We start from the raw sequence: 21,827 nt of genomic DNA on the forward strand, positions 1-21,827 counted from the left end.
TGTGTGTGTGTGTGTGTGTTGATATGACAGGAAGCAAGGCTGGGAGGCAACTGTGTCCTGATTTCACCTGTCCCATCGCACAGTGAATTTATTGGACATACATTATGAATTTACTTCTCGAGTCTTTCTTTTTGTGGTTTCACATGAAAAGTCATTTCTATAAGAAATAAAGGCTTAGGGCTGGAGAGATGGCTCAGAGGTCAAGCTCTTCCAAAGATCCTGAGTTCAAGTCCCAGCAACCACATGGTGGCTCCCAATGGTCTGTAATGAGATCTGGCGCCCTCTTCTGGTGGTGCAAGCAGAGTACTGTACACATAATAAATAAATAAATCTTAAAAAAAAAAAGAAAGGCCTAAACTTAAGAAACAAGGATGTGCTAACAACCACCAAATATTTAACATCCAAATTATAGCTTTCAATCCAATACTCATATTTCTTACAGAAACGTTTGCCAAGCCACGGACACAGCTACTGGGTTTCTCTTGCAGCACAGTTTGCCACTTGGAGACATTCCCCAGAAAGACTGACTTGTCCAGAGAGACGCAATGATACACTCTCAGCTTTCACAGAGATGAGCTAACGGGGGCTAACGGGGTAAGTGTAGCTCTGTGGTCATTCTGACGACAGTGGTAAGGCTCAAAGGGATGTTTTGTTGAGTGCACGGAAGGCTGTTGAGTTAGCCTCAACGAGTCTAGGAGTTGCGTCCACTCTGCGACGTGACACCCACACTTAGGGCGAACAGGCCACTGGTGTACTCGCCTGCCCTTTGAAAATGGCTGTCCTTCAGCTTCCATCCCTCCCTGTCACTTCATTGTTCCTCTTGGCTCAGGTCTCCAAAGTCCCTGTTGGTTCTCATCTCTCTTACCCACTCAGCAGTATCAGATGAACTTTCACCCTTGACACATTCTCTCTCTCTCTCTCTCTCTCTCTCTCTCTCTCTCTCTTTCTCTTCTTTTCTACACATTTTCCTGCTTTCCTACTTATCACTCAAATGTTTACCTCAGTCTTTTGATGACTCTATCTGACTTCTAAAGCAATGTTCCCCTGGCCCACAGAGACCTCAGCCAGTGTCTGGCTCCAAGTTTTTCAGGTTCTCTTGCTGCTAATCTGGGAGGTGTATTCTTGTCCTAGAGAGTTTGTGTGGACCCTGCTTGGAATACTCTTCTCCCAGTATTAACTGGTTTTCTTTCCTCTTTGAAGTCTATTAAACATTTCCTAGTGAGGTCTTCCTTTCTAAAACTGTAAGCCAGCCGGCACACGCCTTTACTCCCAGCACTCAGAGGCAGAGGCAGGCAGATCTCTGTGAGTTTGAGGACAGCCTGGTCTACAAATCAAACTAAAGAACAGCCAGGACTACACAGAGAATTCCTGCCTCAAAAACCAAAACAAGATATAACCATAAGCCCTGGGGCTGGAGGCCCAGTGGTTAAGATCGCTCACTGCTTTTCCAGAGGACCCTTGCTCATGATCCATACCAAATTCCTCAAGTCACCTGAGCTCATTTTCCACAATCTACTTATAAACACCTGTTTCTCACCCTCTGCAGGGCTACCACTGTCATGGGCCATTATCATCCCTTACCTGGAGTGTAAACGTGACTTCTACCACATTCCTGTCTCCGCATGTGGCCTGAGGAATCCTTTAAAGTATCAGGCAAGTTGGCAAGCAAGTATCCTGCTTTTAAAATCCCAGTAGGAAATTAAAAACTTGCCCAAGAAGGGCGGCTAGGCGGTGGTGGAGCACGCCTTTAAACCAGCCCTGGGGAGGCAGAGGCAGACAGATCTGTGTGAGTTCCAAGCCAGCCTGGTTTACAAGAGCTGGTTCCAGGACAGGCTCCAAAGCTACAGAGAAACCCTGTCTGGAAAAGCGAAAAAACAAAAAAACTTACCCACAGTCTGTGAGTTACCTCTGGGAAGGGTGGACCAAATAGATCCTCCAAAAAACAGGATTCAAACAAACAAGCAAAACAAAACAAAACCAAAACCCAATAATTGGGGGGTGGTTGATTCTGGCTGGGTTAGTTTAAACTGGTTTCAGGGGCTGACCTGCCAGGGAAGCATGCACAAGCTCCAGATTCTGTTTCCCCTGTGAAATTTTCAAACACAGAGATACTTAACCCTCTTACTAGCATATGTGCTTAAACATATTTTTATACCTTCTATGTATGCTTTGACTAAATTCTGGGTACATGGGCTTCCAAGAGCATGCTCCTACCTGGAAGTGCCCACCCTGGGGCAAGACAACGAGAAATATAAACCTGCTCTTTTAGTGAAGAGTGTGTTCCCGCTTCCTTGTTGGTTAAATGTGCACTCTGACTGTGAGTTCTGTTACTGTGTCCTGTCTGAACTCTTCTCTTTCAGAGATCTAAGAAGCGAGATGACTGCTGGAGTTAAGACCAAGGAAACTCGAGCCCCCAGTAGCACATTTTCAAAGTGGCCTCAGCCGCTCTTTCCTTATCAACTGCTGTACCTAGTGCCCCCTTCCAGTTCCGCTTCTTTCAGCAGACCGAGTTCATGCCCACAAGACCTGGGCATCTTCATCCCGTGTCAGGTATTTAAATGGCTCATCACCAGCACCAGATCTCAGGCTTTCTTCAGATAGACATTCTTTGTCCATCCACTCTCAAGGATCTCCCCAGTGTTTCTAGGCCATGTTAGCTTTATTCTCCACCTACTACTGAACGTTCTCTGGAGTCTCCTTAGTTATTGTTGATTACCAGGTCTAAGCCAATGTTAACCTGGAACTCTGAATCATTAAGACAAAATCACTTACTGTCAATTTATCCAGTTTACGCTAAAGACAAAACAAAAACTTGAGTATAGTACAAACGGTACCTCGATTGTGTTCTTTGGGTCTTAATTCCCAGGCGTAAATATAATGATGACAGTTTCAAAGAGACCCAGGCACGTTACAACATTTGCTTGAGGCTCAAGATCATGCCGTAAATAAGTAGGGAAGGACCTTGGTTCTGGTCCCCAAGGCTGTTTATTTCTTCTACCCACAATGCCTCTCAAACAGTTTACCTGTGTAAACTGATGCCTACACTTGGTTGTCCTCTTGACCCACCTGGCAAAGGGGAACCTTAATTGAAGAACTGTCTTCACTCAGACTGGTCCCTAGACGCGTCTGTGGGACCTTTTCTTGATTGTTAATTGATGTAGGAGGGCCAGTCCATTGTGGGAGGTGTTATCTGTAGGCAGATGGGCCTGTGCCAGATGAGGGATGCACCTGTACAGAAGATGACCGGAAGCAAGCTCGGACACAAGCCGAGATGCAAGCCCGGAAGCACCGGTCCTCGTTGGTTTCTGCATCAGGCTCCCGCAGTAAGTCCTAATCCCGACTTTAACCAATGCTGGGCTGTGTGCGATATGAAATTGTCAACCAAATAAACTCCTTCTCCGAGTTGCTTCTGGTCATGGTGCTTGTCACAGCAAAAGACAGCAGACTAGAAAATGCAGGGACTCTGAACGCAAGGTTAGAGAAGAATGTTAATTCTGAGACGTGAGAAGGGGCTGTGGTTTCCGGGTGGGTGGAGCTGGAGTTGGAGTTCCAGCACGTGACACGTATTTGGTGCTCTAATACTTCTTTCAGATATGTGACTTAAATTCTTCCACAAATACAGTAAAAATTGTAGGATTGCCTATGCCAATTCTAAACAAAACAAAGCACAAACCCTGCATTGTCTCCTGAGTTGATGTATATCTTGGATTTTTAAGTCTGTTGAACAAATTTCTGTGGCGGTTGAGCCTTCAATAGAATAAGGGACTCGGTCCCTCAGGTGCTCTCTCACACAGCTGAGAAGCGCCATGTGGGTCATGTGAGCAACGTGATCTCCACGTGCTAATTTATCTCCCAGCCACAAAACCAGCACAAAGAACAAAGCGATTGGATCCCAGAGGGGACTGGGATACTATTAATGAGATGTAATTTTGCTTCATTTTGTGTCTGGCCTGCCTGGCCTCAAATTCTCAGTTGTCCCACGCCTCAGCCTCCCGAGTGCTAAGGTTACTTTACAGGTGTGGTTACCCACACCGTGCTCTGATATAATGCTTCCTTACGTGTGAATGCTAACTGTGCAATATCACCTCTGGCTTCCTAGGAGAATCTCTTCCAGGTTTGTTTAAACAGTTGACAGAATTCTGAACGTAAAAACTCTAAACCTTGAAGATAGTTTGTGTTGAATGTAGAAGTTGTCTTCTGATCCTCGGAGGCCTACTTATTCTGCAACTAAATTTAACCACAGTTGTCAAAGAAACAAAAATATCACTTAAGCCAAGCATCTATGTGGTGAATTTCAGGACAGCTGGAGCTGAAAAAAAAAAAGCACTAACGAGGGTAAGGATTTCTAAATTAAAGGTCAGCCTGGTCTACTTAGCAAGTTCCAGATCCAAGATAACTGGCTATGTAGAGAAACCTGTCTCAAAACAAAACAAAACAAAACAAAATAAAAATAAATCAAAAACAAAATTAAAAATACAAAAGCACCCAAAGAACTAGATTTAAAAAACAAACAAACAAAAAACAACCAACATTTGTACCTAGGGAGCTTGGTTCTTGCCAAGCACCCATGATGCTCTGGGCTTGACCCTCAGCACCTGGGGTGGGGAGAGGATACTACAAACTTTGAATCAAAGGAAAATAATAAATATTCTTATTTGGTATTAGAGACTATACCTATATGTATTTTGAATTTTGATATTTCCTCCTAGATCACATATCTTTTTGTTTGTTTTGTTTTGTTTTTCTGTGTTGCACTGGCTGTCCCGGAATTCCCTTGTGTATCCAGGCTGGCCTTGGACTTACAGAGGTCTACCTGCCCCTGCCTCCTAAGTGCTGGGCCTAAAGGCACGTACTATGCCCTGCTGTTCACCGTTTACATTTTTTTGTTATTCTGTGTGTTTGTGTGTGATGTGTGTGCTTGTGTGATGTGTGTAGTATATAGGTGTTACACTGCACACGTGGAGGTCAGAGGACCGCTTTTGTTTACATTTTTTTGTTATTCTGTGTTTGTGTGTGATGTGTGTGTGTGCGCTTGTGTGATGTGTGTAGTATATAGGTGTTACACTATGTGTGTGTTTGTGTGATGTGTGTAGTATATAGGTGTTACACTATGTGTGTGTTTGTGTGATGTGTGTAGTATATAGGTGTTACACTATGTGTGTGTTTGTGTGATGTGTGTAGTATATAGGTGTTACACTATGTGTGTGCTTGTGTGATGTGTGTAGTATATAGGTGTTACACTATGTGTGTGTTTGTGTGATGTGTGTAGTATATAGGTGTTACACTATGTGTGTGTTTGTGTGATGTGTGTAGTATACAGGTGTTACACTGCACACGTGGAGGTCAGAGGACCGCTTTTGTGAGCTGCTTTTCTCCTTTCACCATGTGGGTTCCTAGACTGAATTCAGTTTGTTCGTTTGTTTGTTTTTGCTTTTTCGAGACAGGATTTCATTTCTCTGTGTATATTTGGCTGTTCTGGGACTCAGAGATCCACCTGCCTCTGCCTCCCAAGTTGGGATTAAAGGTGTGTGCTGCCACCAACAGTCTGAATGCAGGTTTCAAGCCTTGGCAGTAGCAGCCTTACTGGCTGAGCCATCTGGACAGCCCTTGGTTTATTTTTTAATTTACTATCTTCAGAAGTAGGCACGATGTTTTATAAGTGAACAACGGCTGCTGAGTGGTTTTTGAATGTACATCTAAATGTATATAGATCTAAAAAAAATTGGATTGTTCCACAAATATTAACAGGTTTAGAAAATTAAGAAATTTATTAGGTATGATCAACATTAAGAATATATGTGAGAATTCATTCATAACAATAAAGCCTCGGGCTGGTGAAAGGACTCAGGGAGTAAAGAAAGGTAATTGCTAGCGTCTTTAAGCCCTGTGTTTGAACCCTGGGACCCATATGACAGAAAGAGAGAACCAATTCCTGCCAAGTGTTCTCCTGACCTACACACACACACACACACACACACACACACACACGTTATGAAACAATTGTTTTTAGAATAAAAATGTGCTCTTAACAATATTCTTTACAGGTGACTTCTTCACCGATTTGGCAAAGGCGTGGACTTGTTGACATCCAACCACAACCGTTTTGTTATTACACGCTGCTCAGCATTTTGCCTTTGCAAGCTTCTTCAATCCAGCTCACTTCATTAGCTTTGAAGGCACTCTTTCTGGAGCCAAACACAATGACAGGTCAGCAAGAACAAGCAGATGGTGGGCTGATCGCTTACAACTGTTAAGACAAAGCTTTTTAAGCTGCCTTTATCAGGCGACTTTCTCCTGAGTTACCGTTCCTGTCTGTCCCTGGTGTTCAGGGAGAAGTCAAGGCAGCCACCAGGAAAGCTTGGGGGTGTTAGCAATGGCCTTTAAGTGTTTCTTCAAACTTGGTGCTGGATCAACTCCAGAAGACCAACCCCGGAGTGCAAAATCAAAGGATTTGGATCCCACACAAAAAAGACTTACAGATGTGCGCCCTCTGGTGGCTTCAGAGGTGCAGGACAAGAGTGACAATTTAAAGTCAACACACTGGTGAACGGAAACCATTCTGCCAGGCTGTGACTGCCTGCTGGGCACTGAAAATGTTCTCAGCTGAAATATAGGAACAAAAATTCATACCTCCTGGATGGCACTTAACACGGGGATTAAAGGCACCAGATCTCATTTTATAGATGGTTGTGAATCACCACGTGGTTGCTGGGAATTGAACTCAAGGACCTCCAGAAGATCAGCCAGTGCTCTAAATCTCTGAGTCATCTCTCCAGGCCCTATTTGTTTGTTTGTTTGTTTGTTTATTTATTTATTTTTTACAACTATTACATGATTCTAGTAGGCAGGTTGGGCTAAAAACCATTTATCCAAGTGGGAGTCTTACTCTTGGAATTCAGTGGAAACTGAAGACTGAATGTCTTAAATACCTTTTCACTAAAGGAGAAGACCGACATGAATTTGGTAAGGTCACTGGTTACAGCAAACAAGGAAACCGTGTGCAAGTTTTGTTCTTGACCCTGTCTCAAAAATAAAAAAAGGCCAGGCGGTGGTGGCGCACGCCTTTAATCCCAGCACTCGGGAGGCAGAGGCAGGCGGATCTCTGTGAGTTCGAGACCAGCCTGGTCTACAAGAGCTAGTTCCAGGACAGTCTCCAAAGCCACAGAGAAAGCCTGTCTCGAAAAAATAAAAAAAGACAAAAAAAAAAAAAAACCTAACAAACAGGCATGGTGTGATGGTACACACCAGAGAGGCTCTGTGAGTTTTAGGCTAACCTGGGCTATGGGCTAGCCAGGAATACATAGTGACACCCTGTCTCAACAATAAAACCCTGACAAATGAAACAGCAGAACAAGAATTTACAATCTTTCTCCAGCTCTTCTTCTGAGGCGTGTTTTATATGTTTCAGCAAAGACTGGACCGTTTTCAAGCACACCCCCGTTTTCTAACCATCTCTACTTGCCTCAGTGAGATTCTGTTAGTCTGGGTTTTCTTTTCCTCATTCTCTGAATTGTAATCTGTGGGTTTAGTCTTTGAGTTAACTGAGGAGTATTTTTATTCTGTGAACTAAGCACATTCCTTTATAACCACAGGCATCCACTTCTCATTGGATTTATGACAATCACAACATTGGCATGCAGGTAAAAAAAAGAGCTCAATTTGCTTTTCCCATCACACCTCTGGTTACCTCACGGAACCTCAGTTCGGTGGAAAGGGACTAAGGACCATTTCTGCCACGCTCTCCGTGCCCACACCTTCCCACAAGGAACCTCCGTTCCTCTGAAGGCGTCTAGGCTCTGGCCATCCAAGCGAGCACACTAGCTCCGCTCTGCTCTCCGGACGGCTGTGCAGTTGCTGGGAACATCCTGCCCCCAGACAAGGCAGAGGCATCACTTCGTCCACAGCAGCACTTGGGGAAGTCTGTTCCGCAGCCTAAGGAACTTAGGCGAAACAGCCCTGCAGAGTGGAATGAGCTGAGCGTACTAAACCGGAAAAGTAAGACTTTACCCTTCATTCCACACACAAGGACCCCTCCAAGAATGTCATAAATATTTAACAAAATTGAACCCTCTGTGTGCCTAAGAAGGAGCTAGAAAGGTTTCATATCACTCTACGGTTTTTTTTTTCCGTGTGTGCATACCATAAATAAGTGGATTATACCTTTAAGAAAATAAAGAATGGGGAAAAAGAGGTATAAACTTCATGTGGCTGGTTCCATTGTTTCTCCTTTTACCTGCTTGCCGGGCAAACTCTTCTATGAAAAATGAAAATGAAAAGACAGTATAATCTACTATAGTCTACCTTAGTCTCCGATGGCTTTGGTCCCAGAACCCTGACTACCGTCTATGAGGGAATTAAGGCACTAAAGAAATGACAGAGACATTGACACAGAAACCTGGGATTGGGTGGCCTGGGCTCTCAAATGGAGACACGACAATACCCCGGAAGAGCGGTGTGTTTATTGAGTTCCAGCTGAACAGGGAGGTGGGCTTGTCCCATCAGCTGAACAAGGAAGGGGCTTATTAAAGATATAAACAAGAAGGCGGGGTTATCACACACTACATAACTAAGAGGCAGTTTAGCTAATGTCAGTGGGAGCAGGCTCTACGGGGAAGCAGTCTCCAGGCCATGAACAGCTGAGGGGAGCAAGCGATGGTGGACATTTCCTGCGTACACTATCATCATCCACACACAGACCATAGGAGGGCTTTGCCATCCCCTTGAGCCTGACCTGGGAAAGCTTTGCCATTTCCATGGGGCTGAGGCATGTTCTTGGCATTGCCACGCCGATGTCGACAACACACATCTACTCGGGGTACACTTACCCTCTATACTTGATCTTTTGCCACTAAAATTCAGAGAATTAAATTCAAGTTCAAGCAAAGAGCATAAGCTGTCAGTTCGACAGCCATGTAGTTAGCAATATTTATAAGGATTAAAAACCATGATTTACATTAAAATTAGACAAATAATCCATCTTGTCAAGAGTTGTTTGGGTTTAGAATGGCAACAATCTAAGTGAAAACCCAGTTTATTTTTTCAGGACAGGGTTTCTCTGTGTATCCCTGGCTATCCTGGAAGTCACTCTATAGACCAGGCTGGCTTCGAACTCAGAGATCTGTCTGCCTCTGCTTCCCAAGTGCTGGGATTGAAGGTGGTTGCCAATACACCCGTCTAAAAACCAATTTTAGAGTGTATTAATTAGTGTAAGAATTTTTATTCCTGTCATTCCTTTGTACTTGAAGGTCTATTTAAAAAAATAAAACTGGCCTATAGGCCCTGTATGGCCTGCAGACTGGATGGATTGCTGTCAAGAAGATTCGGATGGAGGAGGCTGGAGAGATGGCTCAGCGGTTAAGAGCACTGACTGCTCTTCCAGAGGTCCTGAGTTCAATTCCCAGCAACCACATGGTGGCTCACAGCCATCTGTAATGAGATCTGGTGCCCTCTTCTGGACAGCAAGCAGACAGACAGAACACTGTATACATAATAAATAAATAAATCTTTTTTAAAAAAAGAAGATTCAGATGGAGTTATCTGGCATATCATATCAGTTATCTGATGAATATACAATCAGTACTCAGGAGACTGAGGCAGGAAAAAAGAGTGTGAAGGCCACTTAGTAACACAGTGAGATCCTGTCTCAGAAAATCAAACAAATCAGTCAACAAATATAAATATCATTAAATACACATGCTAGTGTAAAAAGTGTATCATTGTCTTCATGATATCTTGTAAAGATGAAGAATAACAGGTTTATTCAGCTTGTCTAATATATATATATTATGTAAATACAGTCTCTGACCCTGCTTTTCCATCACCATTCTGCAAGTCATCCAAACTCACAATAGAAATTAAGAAAAAATACTCATAATGTTACTACCAGAGTTAGCACATTGCTCAGGTTCTTAGAGTATATTGAGTATAATGCAAAATATAAAATAACGAGACCCTTAGTCTCCACTGTTAGATAATGGTAAAGATTTATTGAATATTTTTAAGAGCCTGGTACTGGGATCTAGAGAGATGGCTCAGTGGTTAAGAGCACTGGCTGCTCTTCCAGAGGACCCAGGTTCAGTTTCCAGCACCCCCACGACAGCTAACAAATGTCTGAACTCTAGTTCCAGGGGATCTGGCATCCTCACACAGGCATGCATGCAGGCAAAACACACCAATGCACATAAAACAAAAATAAATACATGATTTTTTTAAAAGTTTCAAAAACATAATGGGTTTATATTTATATCTATATGTGCATAGATATTTAATAGGTTAATGATTTTAATCAACTTTTAGGTGATTTTTTTTGTCTTGATTCATTTTGACTTAGCTTTTTTTTTTTCTGAGACAGGGTTTCTCAGTGTAGACCTGCCTGTCCTGTAACTTACTCTGTAGATCAGGCTAGCCTTAAACTCAGAGATCTGCCAGCCTCTGCCTCCCATGTGCTGGAATTAAAGGCGTGCACTACCACCACTTGGCTAAAATAAATCTTAAAAGAAAGCCTGGCACCATGCTAAATATTATATATACATAGTTCCATTTAGTCCACACGCAGAAATATGGTTGTTGATCCTAAACTTTATTTGCTACTTTTTGTGTGTGGGTGTACATGTATGGACTTGTGTGTATATGTCTATGCTGATGTCAAGTGTCTTTCCTTAGTTGCTCTTCACCCTTATTTTTTAAGGCAGGTCTCTCATTGAAAGTGAAGCTTACCGGTTTAGCTGGGCTGGTTGGACAACAACCTTTAGGGAGCGACCTGTCTTTGCCTCCCCCAACCAAAGGCTAGGTTGACAACCATATGATGCAATGCCCAACTTTTCATGTGGGTGCTGGGGATTCAGTCTAGGGTAGTCCTGCTTACATGGGAGGCACTTTACCAACTGAGCAACCTCCCCAGCCCCCCAATGTAATACTGTGATCCGATGCACTCTTCTGCGCTTCACAGACAATGTTCACACACCCTGCACAGATAAACATGCAAGTGAAACATCCAGACACATAAGATAATAATAAAATGTTCAGACAGTATTAAAGTAAAACATGAAAGGGGCTGGGGAGATAGCTCAGTTACAAACTTCTAGATCCTGTTATGTTGACCAAGCTGGCCTGGAACTCACTGAAATCCAACTCCCAGGCATTAGAATTACAGGCATGTAGGACTCTGCCCAGTTGCTTTCATCTTGTGATTGAGCTAAGAGTAATGGCCCAAGAGGTGGAAGAAAGGTTGCTTGGAAGGACACGTGCTAATGGCTCAATATTGGTGGGGACGAGCAAGCCTCATAGAGCTGTCGCAAAGCTTGGCAGGTAGGCTAACGTTAGCCCAGCGACACGCACTGCTAACTCATGGTTTTATGAGTTTGTGGGTTTGTTAATATGACAATTTCTTTAACTGAGTTCTCAGAGTAATTAAAAAGTATGTTTATACACTTGAGATGACTCAGTGGGTAAAAACGATTTGTCAACAAGCCTGATGACCCGAGTTCTATTCCCAAGCCCCACAGGGTGGGAGAGAACTACACACACACACACACACACACACACACACACACACACACACACATACACACTAAATATTATAAAAAAACTGTTCTGGGACTGGAGAGATGGTTCAACTTTTAAGAGCACTGACTGCTATTCTAGAGGACCTGGGTTTGAGCCTTAGCACCCAATGGAAGCTCACAACCTTTTCTAAGTCTAGTTCCATGGGATCCAATACCCTCTTCTGGCCTCTGGGGGCACTGAACACTCATGGGGCACAGACATACATGTAGGCAAAATACCTATACACACAAAATTAAAAAAAAGAACCAATCATACCACTCATATTCTTTCTTTCTTCTTTATTCATTCATTCATATTTACTTATTTAATTTTTTGTTTTTCGAGACAGGGTTTCTCAGTAGCTTTGGAGTCTGTCCTGGAACTCGCTCTGTAGACCAGGCTGTCATTGAACTCACAGAAATTTGCCTGACTCTGCCCCCCAAGTGCTGGGATTAAAGGCGTGCGCCACTACCGCCTCGCTATTCATTATTTATAAATGTAAATGATGACGTGTCTTTTAATTGCTTTGGGAACGTGGGAAATTAGTTCCTGATACTTTTTTTGTTTTGTTTTGTTTTTTTTTTGAGACAGGGTTTCTCTGTAGCTTTGAAGTCTGTCCTGGAACTAGCTCTTGTAGCCCAGGCTGGCCTCGAACTCACAGAGATCCGCCTGCCTTTGCCTCCCAAGTGCTGGGATTAAAGGTGTGCGCCACCACCGCCCAGCCCTAGTTCCTGATAAAATGCATGATAGGACCACAGAAATTTGTATATCAGTAACTCAAATGTAAGCAATATGGTATCATTGCAATTTGCCATCTTCATATACAAACAAGAATATACAAGCTACCTGTAATAATATACACAATCTTGTAAAAAGTCCTATTTATCTTTTTCTATGGTTATAATCGTACAGTGCTTTTAGAAGTAAAAGATACTAAACTGTCTAGAAATAGTTCTAACTAACAGTGAATCTTATTTTCAAATTTTATCAAGGAAAAAGAAAATAAAACAGACAAAAAAATATCCAAGCCAGGAGAGTTGAGTCCCATGTACATGGAATACATGAACAGTATTCCACGAGAGTCACATATACACAGAAGACATAAACAGTATTCCAGGAGAATCACGTGTACACAGAAGACATGAACAGTATTCCAGGAGAATCACATATACACAGAAGACATGAACAATATTTCAGGAGAATCACGTATACACAGAAGACATGAACAATATTCCAGGAGAATCACATATACACAGAAGACATGAACAATATTCCAGGAGAATCACGTACACACAGAAGACATGAACGATATTCCAGGAGAATCACATATACACAGAAGACATGAACAATATTTCAGGAGAATCACGTATACACAGAAGACATGAACAATATTCCAGGAGAATCACATATACACAGAAGACATGAACAATATTTCAGGAGAATCACGTACACACAGAAGACATGAATGATATTCCAGGAGAATCACATATACACAGAAGACATGATCAGTATAGATTCGTTTTAGTTAAGTCCATTCTACTTACACACTTAAAATACAAAATACTTCTCAATTTGTGAAGAAGCTGACTGCATTTAGCACCAGAAAGGAACTGTACTTTCAATCAAGAATTCAACATCCTGAACCAGAAAATAAAGTCCATGAAATCCAGATGTACTACAGCCATCACTGGGTCGCCACCTGCACCTCGGAGCTACTTGATGCTGCGGACTACTCTCCTGCAGTGGCTTGTCTTCATTTCCTCCAACGCTTGCTCCAGCTGCTGAACCAAATGGAGCAGGGTAGCTGGGTCTGTCTGCAGAAGATGGGTGCTGTGGTCGCCATTCTGATCAAGGTGCAGCTTTAGAGTCACTGCTGGTTTAATCTGTTGCCGGAGACTTCTGCTTGCAAGCTTGGAGACACAGAAAGAGCAGTATTCTTTAGTAAGTATGCTGCACAGGTAACTTCTAAATTACACTGTACCAGGTTAAAAATAAAATGAGATGAATCACAAACTTTAAAATGAAAAGTAAACTTTAAAACTTTTGCAAAGAAAAAAAACCTGGTACTGTAAATGAAACCTCATGGTATGAAAAAATTCCTTAAACAGGATAAAAAGTGCACGCCTTTAATCCCATCACTTGGGAGGCAGAGGCAGGTGGATCTGCCTGGTCTGCAGAGTGAGAATTTCAGTACAGTCAGGGCTGTACAGAAAAACCCCGCCCCCAGAAACAAAACAAATAAATGAATAAATAAATACACTTCAATTAAAAAAGGTAATATAATACAGGAAGGAGATAGTAAGACAGAAATGGCATACCATATAGAAAGGAGAAAAAGATTATAAAGGCTTACATTCTTTACACTTCTAAATTCCCATTTTTCTGATTCACCTAATGATGCCAAATTAGTTTTCTTAAACAACTGCTTCAATTTTACATGTTTATCCAAGATCTACATGGTTTCCCAGTGTCTGCTACGTTATATCTAAACTCTCACCAAATTTCTGTAACCCATTTTACTCTCTTACAGCCTACAGAAGAGTGTCGCCTCAACCCCTGCACGTGAACACAGCTAAATGGGGTTAGAAGGAAAATCGGTGTCCTATCTTAGGATGCTGGGTACCTTTGGGAAGGAGGAAACGAGCACTGGTAAGAGGTAAGAAAGATGTTTGTGGGGCGCTGGTCATGGTCACGTGTAGTAATATGAGCGGCGGGGCTGTGTCCCCAACACCCCAGCCGCTTGTTCGGCTAGTTTATGCCCCGAAATAATTACACGGAAACTGTATTCTTTTAATCTCTGCTTGGCCCATTTCTATCTAGCCTCTTCTAGGCTAACTCTCGCACCTGGACTAGCCCATTTCTAATATTCTATGTAGCACAGCTAGGTGCGCTTACCAAGGAGATTCTAGCCTAGGTCCATCCTGGGTTGGAGCTTCATTGCGTGTATCTTCCTGGGAGCTGGGAGCATGGCGTCTCGCTGAGGCGTCTGCTCCCGAGAGGAGAGCTGTGGAGTCTGAACTCACTTCCTCTTCCTCCCAGCATTCTGTTCTGTTTACTCCACCTACCTATGTTCTAACCAATAAAATGGGCCAAGGCAGTTCCTTTATTAGCCAATGACCTTCCTCCATCAGTCACGCATATGTGACTATGTAGTAACTCACTGAGTGCAGAGAACTGGACACTTTCCTTTGTGGGTTTCATGTTCCGGAGAAATGACTGAAGAAAAAAAGGCATTGCCAAAAACAAAAACAAAACCCCACAAACAACTGTTTTTTAAATCATCTTTTCTTAAAATGATTTCTTTAAAACTTTACAAATTGGGGCCTCTGGGATGGTTCAGTGGCCTGGGGCACTTTCTGCTATGCCTAATAACCTGAATTCAGTCCCTCAGGACAACAAAAGTTGTCCTCTGACCTCTACACAGTGCCATGCACATACACTAATAAAGACATAATAAAAACAAATTAAAAACCTTTGCAAATTAAACTTAGTAAATTATATTAGAAGTAAAAGGAAATGAGCTATCTGTGAAATGACCCAAAAATGACCATTAAAATATAAACATTTTTTCAAACCAGAGTTTGGTTAAGTAGGTAAATAACAGAGCATATAAATAATTCTAGTCTATGCCAGGTTATATTTTAAAAGCCGTACTTGTACATCTAGTCGCCATTCAAGACTATGGTAACTGGGAAGACGAGGTGCCAACTCATTCAGAATAGTTCTGATCTCCTTTCTGTTGTCTAGGTAAAGCTGAAGCAATAATCTATTCAGTTCTTCGGAGAATCCCAGGACAAAAACAGAGTCTTGAAAATCCAGTTCAGAAATCTAAAGATAAAATTGAGTTCAACAGATCACTGGGATTTACCTTTGTCTAGTAAATGTTAGATATTTCTAAACACAAACATTCTGTCTACAACATTCCTTACAGTTAAAGACAATCACTGACCACCATCCAAAATCCAAGTTACTAACATACAAAATAACCTCATTAAAATACAAAAAGAGGCAGCCTCCCTGGTTTAGATCCAGCTGCTTTCCCCAGACCTGGGGTCCCATGGATGCATTGTACCCAGATGGAATGTTACCCCCTTAAATACCATTTTTCTTCCAGAGCCACTTTGTTTTTCAAACACGGTGGTTCTGGGCTGGGACTGTCCCTTAGATAAGAGTAGATCTGGAGCTACAGTCTGAAGAACTGGGCTCAAGTTCAAATGAGCCTTCTTTTTCCTCTGCTTTTTCTCTTGACTGAAGGCAAACTATTATTTGTGAGACACGGACTATGGCAGATCGAATGATCCTGACCTCAAGAAAAAGCATCTCTGGCCTTCTGGACGCCTGCTGCGTTGTTGTCCCACAGCTTTCTGCCCCTTGTTTCTTACTAGTTTCTTGAATTGTTCTTGTGGACTTTTCCTCAGGGATACACTGGCCTGCAGGTCCTAATTCCCCCGCTCACCACAGGAGAATTAGCTCACTTGCTGTCTGATCATGCTGCATTGGTGAGCGGACCATGCTTCAGTAACTCTGACCTGATCACCCTGGACCTGGTCGTGTTCTACTGCCAGACCTTTCCCTGGGGGGCCTGAACACAGAACGGGGAGGTGGACACTCACGTCACAGACCCACACATTTCTGCCTGACTGGGCCTGCAGATTTAGGTGCCAGACTTAAGGCTCCTCCGATCATCCAGCTCCCTCTCCACTGGTACTTAAACTGATGTGGGTGGGAACTGAGGGATAGTTGAGGGTGGAGGGATGAAAGGGGGAATCAATGTGCTTCGTTCGGCCTGATGTGAAGGATGGTTGGTGTTTTTCCTGCATTGTCTCTTTTCTTACTGTTTCTTTAATAAATGGGATGAGAGGGCAAAAAAAAAAAATACAATTAAGACAGAGAATTTTATTGACTATTTTTCTATCAAGCCAAATACTGACTGCTGATACATAAAGAAATGCAATATTTCATTCTCCTCTCTCCTCGGATACACACATGGTGGCATATGATACAGAATTTTACAATTTATACTAGCAAGAGGTATTTATATTAGATAATGCCCTTAACACTACCATTTAGGTATACTGCAGAAATTAGATTATGAGTTACTAATTTATATTAGCAAGAGGCATTCTTTTTTTTTTTTTGGTTTTTCGAGACAGGGTTTCTCTGTGGTTTTGGAGCCTGTCCTGGAACTAGCTCTTGTAGACCAGGCTGGTCTCGAACTCACAGAGATCCACCTGTCTCTGCCTCCCAAGTGCTGGGATTAAAGGCGTGCGCCACCACCGCCCGGCAGCAAGAGGCATTCTTATTAGATAATGCTCTTAACACTACCGTTTAGGTATACTGCAGAAATCCGATTATGAGTTACTAATTTATAACAGGTGCCTGTGTGAAAGGATCTGGGTAATACAATACCATTCTCAGAAGCCTTACCATGAGCTTGGAGCTCTCAGTAAGAAGATATGTCAATCCTTCCACACCATGCTGGATAGTGTCACTACTCACATTGAGTTTCCCTAAGGAAAAAAGAAAAAAAATGAAAAGATTATCTTTTTGTTTGAAAACAGACAAAAAACACGTTTAATTACCCTAAGTTTTCAAACAGCTTAATGAAAAGTGAGTTAAACAGAGATTCCTGTTCCTTCTCAACCCACCCCACTAACAGATGCCTTCGGTATTTCTCTCCAACCACCCATAACGAAATACAGACCTGTGAACAGGGACACACAGCCCCTTCAAGCCAGGCAGAAAAGGAACTCAACAGGGATGTTCTTTTTTTTTTTTTTAATATTTATTTATTTATTTAGTATACAATGTTCTGTCTGTATGCCTACAGGCCAGAAGAGGGCGCCAGACCTCATTACAGATGGTTGTGAGCCACCATGTGGTTGCTGGGAATTGAACTCAGGACCTTTGGAAGAGCAAACAATGCTCTTAACCACTGAGCCATCTCTCCAGCCCCCAACAGGGATGTTCTTAACCACACCCCCCCCCCTCCGTCTTCCATAACAGCGGCTTGAGGGCAGCAGTAAACGCTAACTGAATCCTTGAATGAAGTGCTCAGCGAATCTGACAGTTCCACTTCATGAGCGTGCAGTATTTACTAAGCAGGTGGCACTGTATTTATTTAAAATACGAAGGCACTTATTTATTTATTTATTTATTTATTTATTTATTTATTTATTTATTTATTGTTCGTTTGTGAGCTTTAAAATCTCAATTACTTGCAGAGGTTGCGCCCTGGTTAACGGCTATGCAATGGGTACAAGACCCTAGGTCTTGCTAAGGTCCCTGCCGGATTGAGCAAAAGGGATTGGATAGCACTTTCCAGTTCAACAGACAGAGCCTGTCTCCTCCCTTTCTTACTGGCGGCGCCTTCGTAGATCTTCGGGTTAGATCCCCGTCGGAGGAACTCCACCGCTATCCTCCCGAACTCGGCGACCACTGCAACGGAAGTCAGGAGGCTGTAAGTGTCGGGCTGGACTCAGGGCTGTCCCCGCCGCATGCATCCCGCACTCCCTTACCTGCGCTATCCACTTGCGGTAGGAAGGCCAGATGCTCCTTATGCTCCTCGGACAAATCGAGCAGCATTTTAGCAGAGAAGGCCTCCTCCTGCCTCCGACATTCAGCGCCGGCCCCGCCCTCGCTACTTCCTGCCTCTGTGCAGGGAAAAAGAAGCTCGGGCGGCGCTGCACTGCCCATGCTTTGGGTTCCGGTGTCTGGCGGTCCAACCGGCACTGAATCTCAGGGCTCACGGGGTTGGAATGGAGGGGGCGCTGGGGCGCGGCTGAGTAAAAAGGCCCAAATCTTCCATTCATAAATCATCCTGCAAAAGTATAACATGTGGGACTGGAGAGATGGTTCAATGATTAAGAACCCTTGTTGCTCTTGCAGAGAACCCAGGTTCAGTACCGTACTCAAATGATGTCTCACAACCATGACTAGTTCTAGTTGTAGGGAATACAACGCCCCCTTGTGAACTCCATGAGCATCAGGCACGTACGTACTGTACGTAGGTACATGCAAGCATATATACTTATGCACACAAAGTAAAATTTTTAAAAAACTATAATATGTGCTTACTAGGTGCACTGCTCTAGGCTCCATGTGGGGCGTAGGTTAATAATATCAATAACCAACATTTGTTAATCAGTGTCACACTTCATAAGAAACTCGTTATGTAGATCCAATACCACTTTCATATAAGGATACAATGAGTGGAGCAACAGAGACTTTATTTGTCTGCACACAACTTTTGTATGTGGTTTATCTCATGTTGTAGTTTCAATAACCATGGCCACCCTTTTAAAAAGGAAGAAACCAAAGCAGAAGATTTTATGTCAAAACTTGAAGGAGATTGTTAGAGGCCTCACCTGTCTTCTCCAAGCCACATTTTTCTGCATGCACAACGGGCTTCATGTTTAACATTTGTAACATTTAGCATATATATGCTAATATATTGACATATCTATGATAATTATTATTACATGTGTGTATGATGTATGTGAGCCCGAATGTGTGAAGGTCAGGGGCCAACATTCAGCAATAGTATCTCCTCCTCTCCACTGTGGTATCACAGGATGGAACTCGGGTCATCAAGCTTGCCATCTCCCCGGCAATTTTGATTGTTTGGCATGTTTGGGGTGCTGGAGATCAAACCCGGGTTTTCTTCATGGTAAATGTGTACTCTACCACTAATTACGTCTTCAGCACTGTACAAAGTTTTACGTATGAATCTAAATTATGATGATGATAATAATGATGACAATAACAGATGTTTGTACGATTCAGAACTTTTTTTTTTTTTTTCGAGACAGGGTTTTTCTGTGTAACAGCTCTAGCTGTCCTGGAACTAGCTCTTGTAGACCAGACTGGCCTCAAACTCACAAAGATCCTCCTTCCTCTGCCTCCCAGGTGCTGGGATTAAAGGCATGCACCACCACAGCCCGGCTCCATTATTTTTATCTTTTAACGATGTGTAAGAATTTGGTCACTTTTTTTGCTTTGGTTCATATATAAAAGACTATAGAATGGCAATTGATAGTGACTCTCCAAATCTTTCTCCTACGGTAGGAGGAAAAAGAAGGAGGGAAAAAGTGGGGAAGGAGAGAAAGAAACAGGGGAGAGAGAATTCATTACTATCTTTTTATCTAGAAGACTAGGGATTTAACCCAATACCTCTTAAATGCTAGCCAGGTGCTTTTATCATCCTCAACTAGAGAAGCCTTTTCTTAATCTGCCATCCACACAGATTAAGCCTCCCTGTTTCTACCATATCCTTTACATCTAATTACAACTGTTTGCTCCACTGATGTCTCTTTGAGGGACAAATGAGGAAGACCCACTACTTTTTAGTGGTCAGATGTTAAGAATTATTAAAGTGCTATTAAAAACATCATTAATTTAATGATAAAAATTTAAGTTTTTGTACAATAGCCTTCTGCTGTTCATTGTTCAGTATTGAGTAGAAACATCGGGGAATGGGAAGTTTCACTTCCTAGGTGGCAGCTGCTAGTCTATCCCTTTCTGTTTTTGTGCTTTGAGCAAAAGGATGGCCAGTCAACAGCTAGCTGGACTATCCTTACACAACCACTGACTGCTTTGTACCCTCCATAAACACCTAGAGGAAACCACACAGGTGCTTGCATTGGTTTTATAAGGTGCAACCTTAACCAGGGTGGTTTTAAACTCTTTGTCTAAGACTTTGTGCTATCGCAAGCCTTTTGTGAACCCAAGGAGAGCCTGTAAGCATTTCTATTTAGGTCAGAAAGGAAACACTTCCCCTGGTGACCCAGCCAAAGGACTGCTATGCTTTGCATAAAAGGGAAGATGCTGAGCAAACATACCTTCATTTATGTGTGAGGTTTTGCTGCGATCGGTGCAACACCAGTTCTTTGGATTTAGAAGCTGGCTGCTCAGTTGGTGAGCCGGGAGGGATCGCTCCCCTTGCACTGCATTCTTGCTGCTGCAACTTTAGAACCAATAAAAGGCTTTTCTCCGGAGGTGGAGAAGCAGACACAGTAAAGCAGCGACAGCGGTAAAAGCAACAACTGTCACAACTGAGCGGCCAGCACACCAGGCTACAGAGGTGACAGAGCGGTCTGATGCTTGACAGCGGAAGATGGAGAGCTGAGAGGCAAGAATGGTAAAATGGCTGGTTTCTCAGCAACTGAGGAGGGATAGAAGAACCAAACAGAACGGCTGAGTGATATGGCTCAGTAGGTAAAAGAAGATTGCTGCAAAACATGAAGACCTGAATTCAATTCCTGTGATCCACAAGAAAAAAAAAACCTGACTCTTATATGTTTTTCTCTAAGTTCTCAGAGCACACTGTGGCACCTGTGTTCACATACACATAAACACATTCTCCCTCTCCTCCCACCCCTTTCTCTCTCACATTCTTTTCTAATGTATTAAAAATTATTTTTTTTAAAAAAAGAACCAAAGAGTAGCTCCAGGTCTTGGTTGTTGGAAGAGTTCATGAGTTCTAGGGAGTCAGTATGTGCTTTACAATAAATAATATTAAAAAATCTATAAACAGAATTCTAACTGCTCAGGAAGTAATTTAAAAAAACCCTAGTGCTGGATGGCATGTGTCAGTTGGTGCCTGTAATTCCTAGCACTTGTGAGGCTGAGGCAGGAAGATTGCCACAAGTTTTAGATGGACTTGGACTATAAAATTAGTTCCAGGCCAGCCAGGACTACAAATTACACTATGTCTCATAAAACCAGACTAAGCCCCAACAAAAAGGGCAATGGAAATTAATCACAAAACATCAGAGCCCACATGAACAATAGTATTACAAATGTTTTTCAAATCTTCCTAGAATCTGATGTCACAACAGCACTGTCTTTTAATAGTTGAGATTTATCCAGCAGCTTGAAGAAGCTTCCTAGTTTCTTCAATAATTCTACATGTATACCGGGGCCTACTGTCCACACAGACGTACACCTCTTAAAACCACTATGTGTTAGTGTAATATCCTTGAGGTCTATTTTATACAAGCTTTACTTCAGTTTGAAAAAAAAAATACTAGCAAGAGATGTTCCAGCAGAAGTTAAAATGATGTCTGGGGGTATTCAGTAATTCTCACAGGGACCTTGCTAAAAATATATATTTTATTTAAAAGTCATCTTACTATTTTCCCATTTATATGACTTTTAAACTCCAGAACAATAAAACAAACCCAGAATAAAAGGTAAAGAAATACAGTAAAGATTATAGCTCCATTCCTATATCTTTCTTAGTTTCCAGCCCCCCAGGCATCTTCTGGTGTCAGCGTTTGTTT

The 21,827-nt window shown here is 42.5% G+C and overlaps 1 protein-coding gene across 1 annotated transcript; it reads right to left on the reverse strand.

The window, feature by feature from the left end:
- Positions 1 to 11,828: 11,828 nt before the first annotated feature.
- Positions 11,829 to 18,188, reverse strand: Commd2 (COMM domain containing 2). Its single transcript, XM_075950634.1, has 5 exons — positions 18,063 to 18,188; positions 17,905 to 17,982; positions 16,972 to 17,054; positions 15,199 to 15,372; positions 11,829 to 13,454 (listed from the first exon to the last, which is right to left on the reverse strand). The coding sequence occupies exons 1-5, from the start codon at positions 18,127 to 18,129 to the stop codon at positions 13,257 to 13,259; spliced, it is 600 nt and encodes a 199-aa protein (XP_075806749.1). The 5' UTR covers positions 18,130 to 18,188; the 3' UTR covers positions 11,829 to 13,256.
- Between the last annotated feature and the right edge of the window lie 3,639 nt (positions 18,189 to 21,827).

This window comes from Microtus pennsylvanicus, chromosome 16 (genome assembly GCF_037038515.1).
Source record: "Microtus pennsylvanicus isolate mMicPen1 chromosome 16, mMicPen1.hap1, whole genome shotgun sequence".
Lineage (NCBI taxonomy): Eukaryota > Metazoa > Chordata > Mammalia > Rodentia > Cricetidae > Microtus > Microtus pennsylvanicus.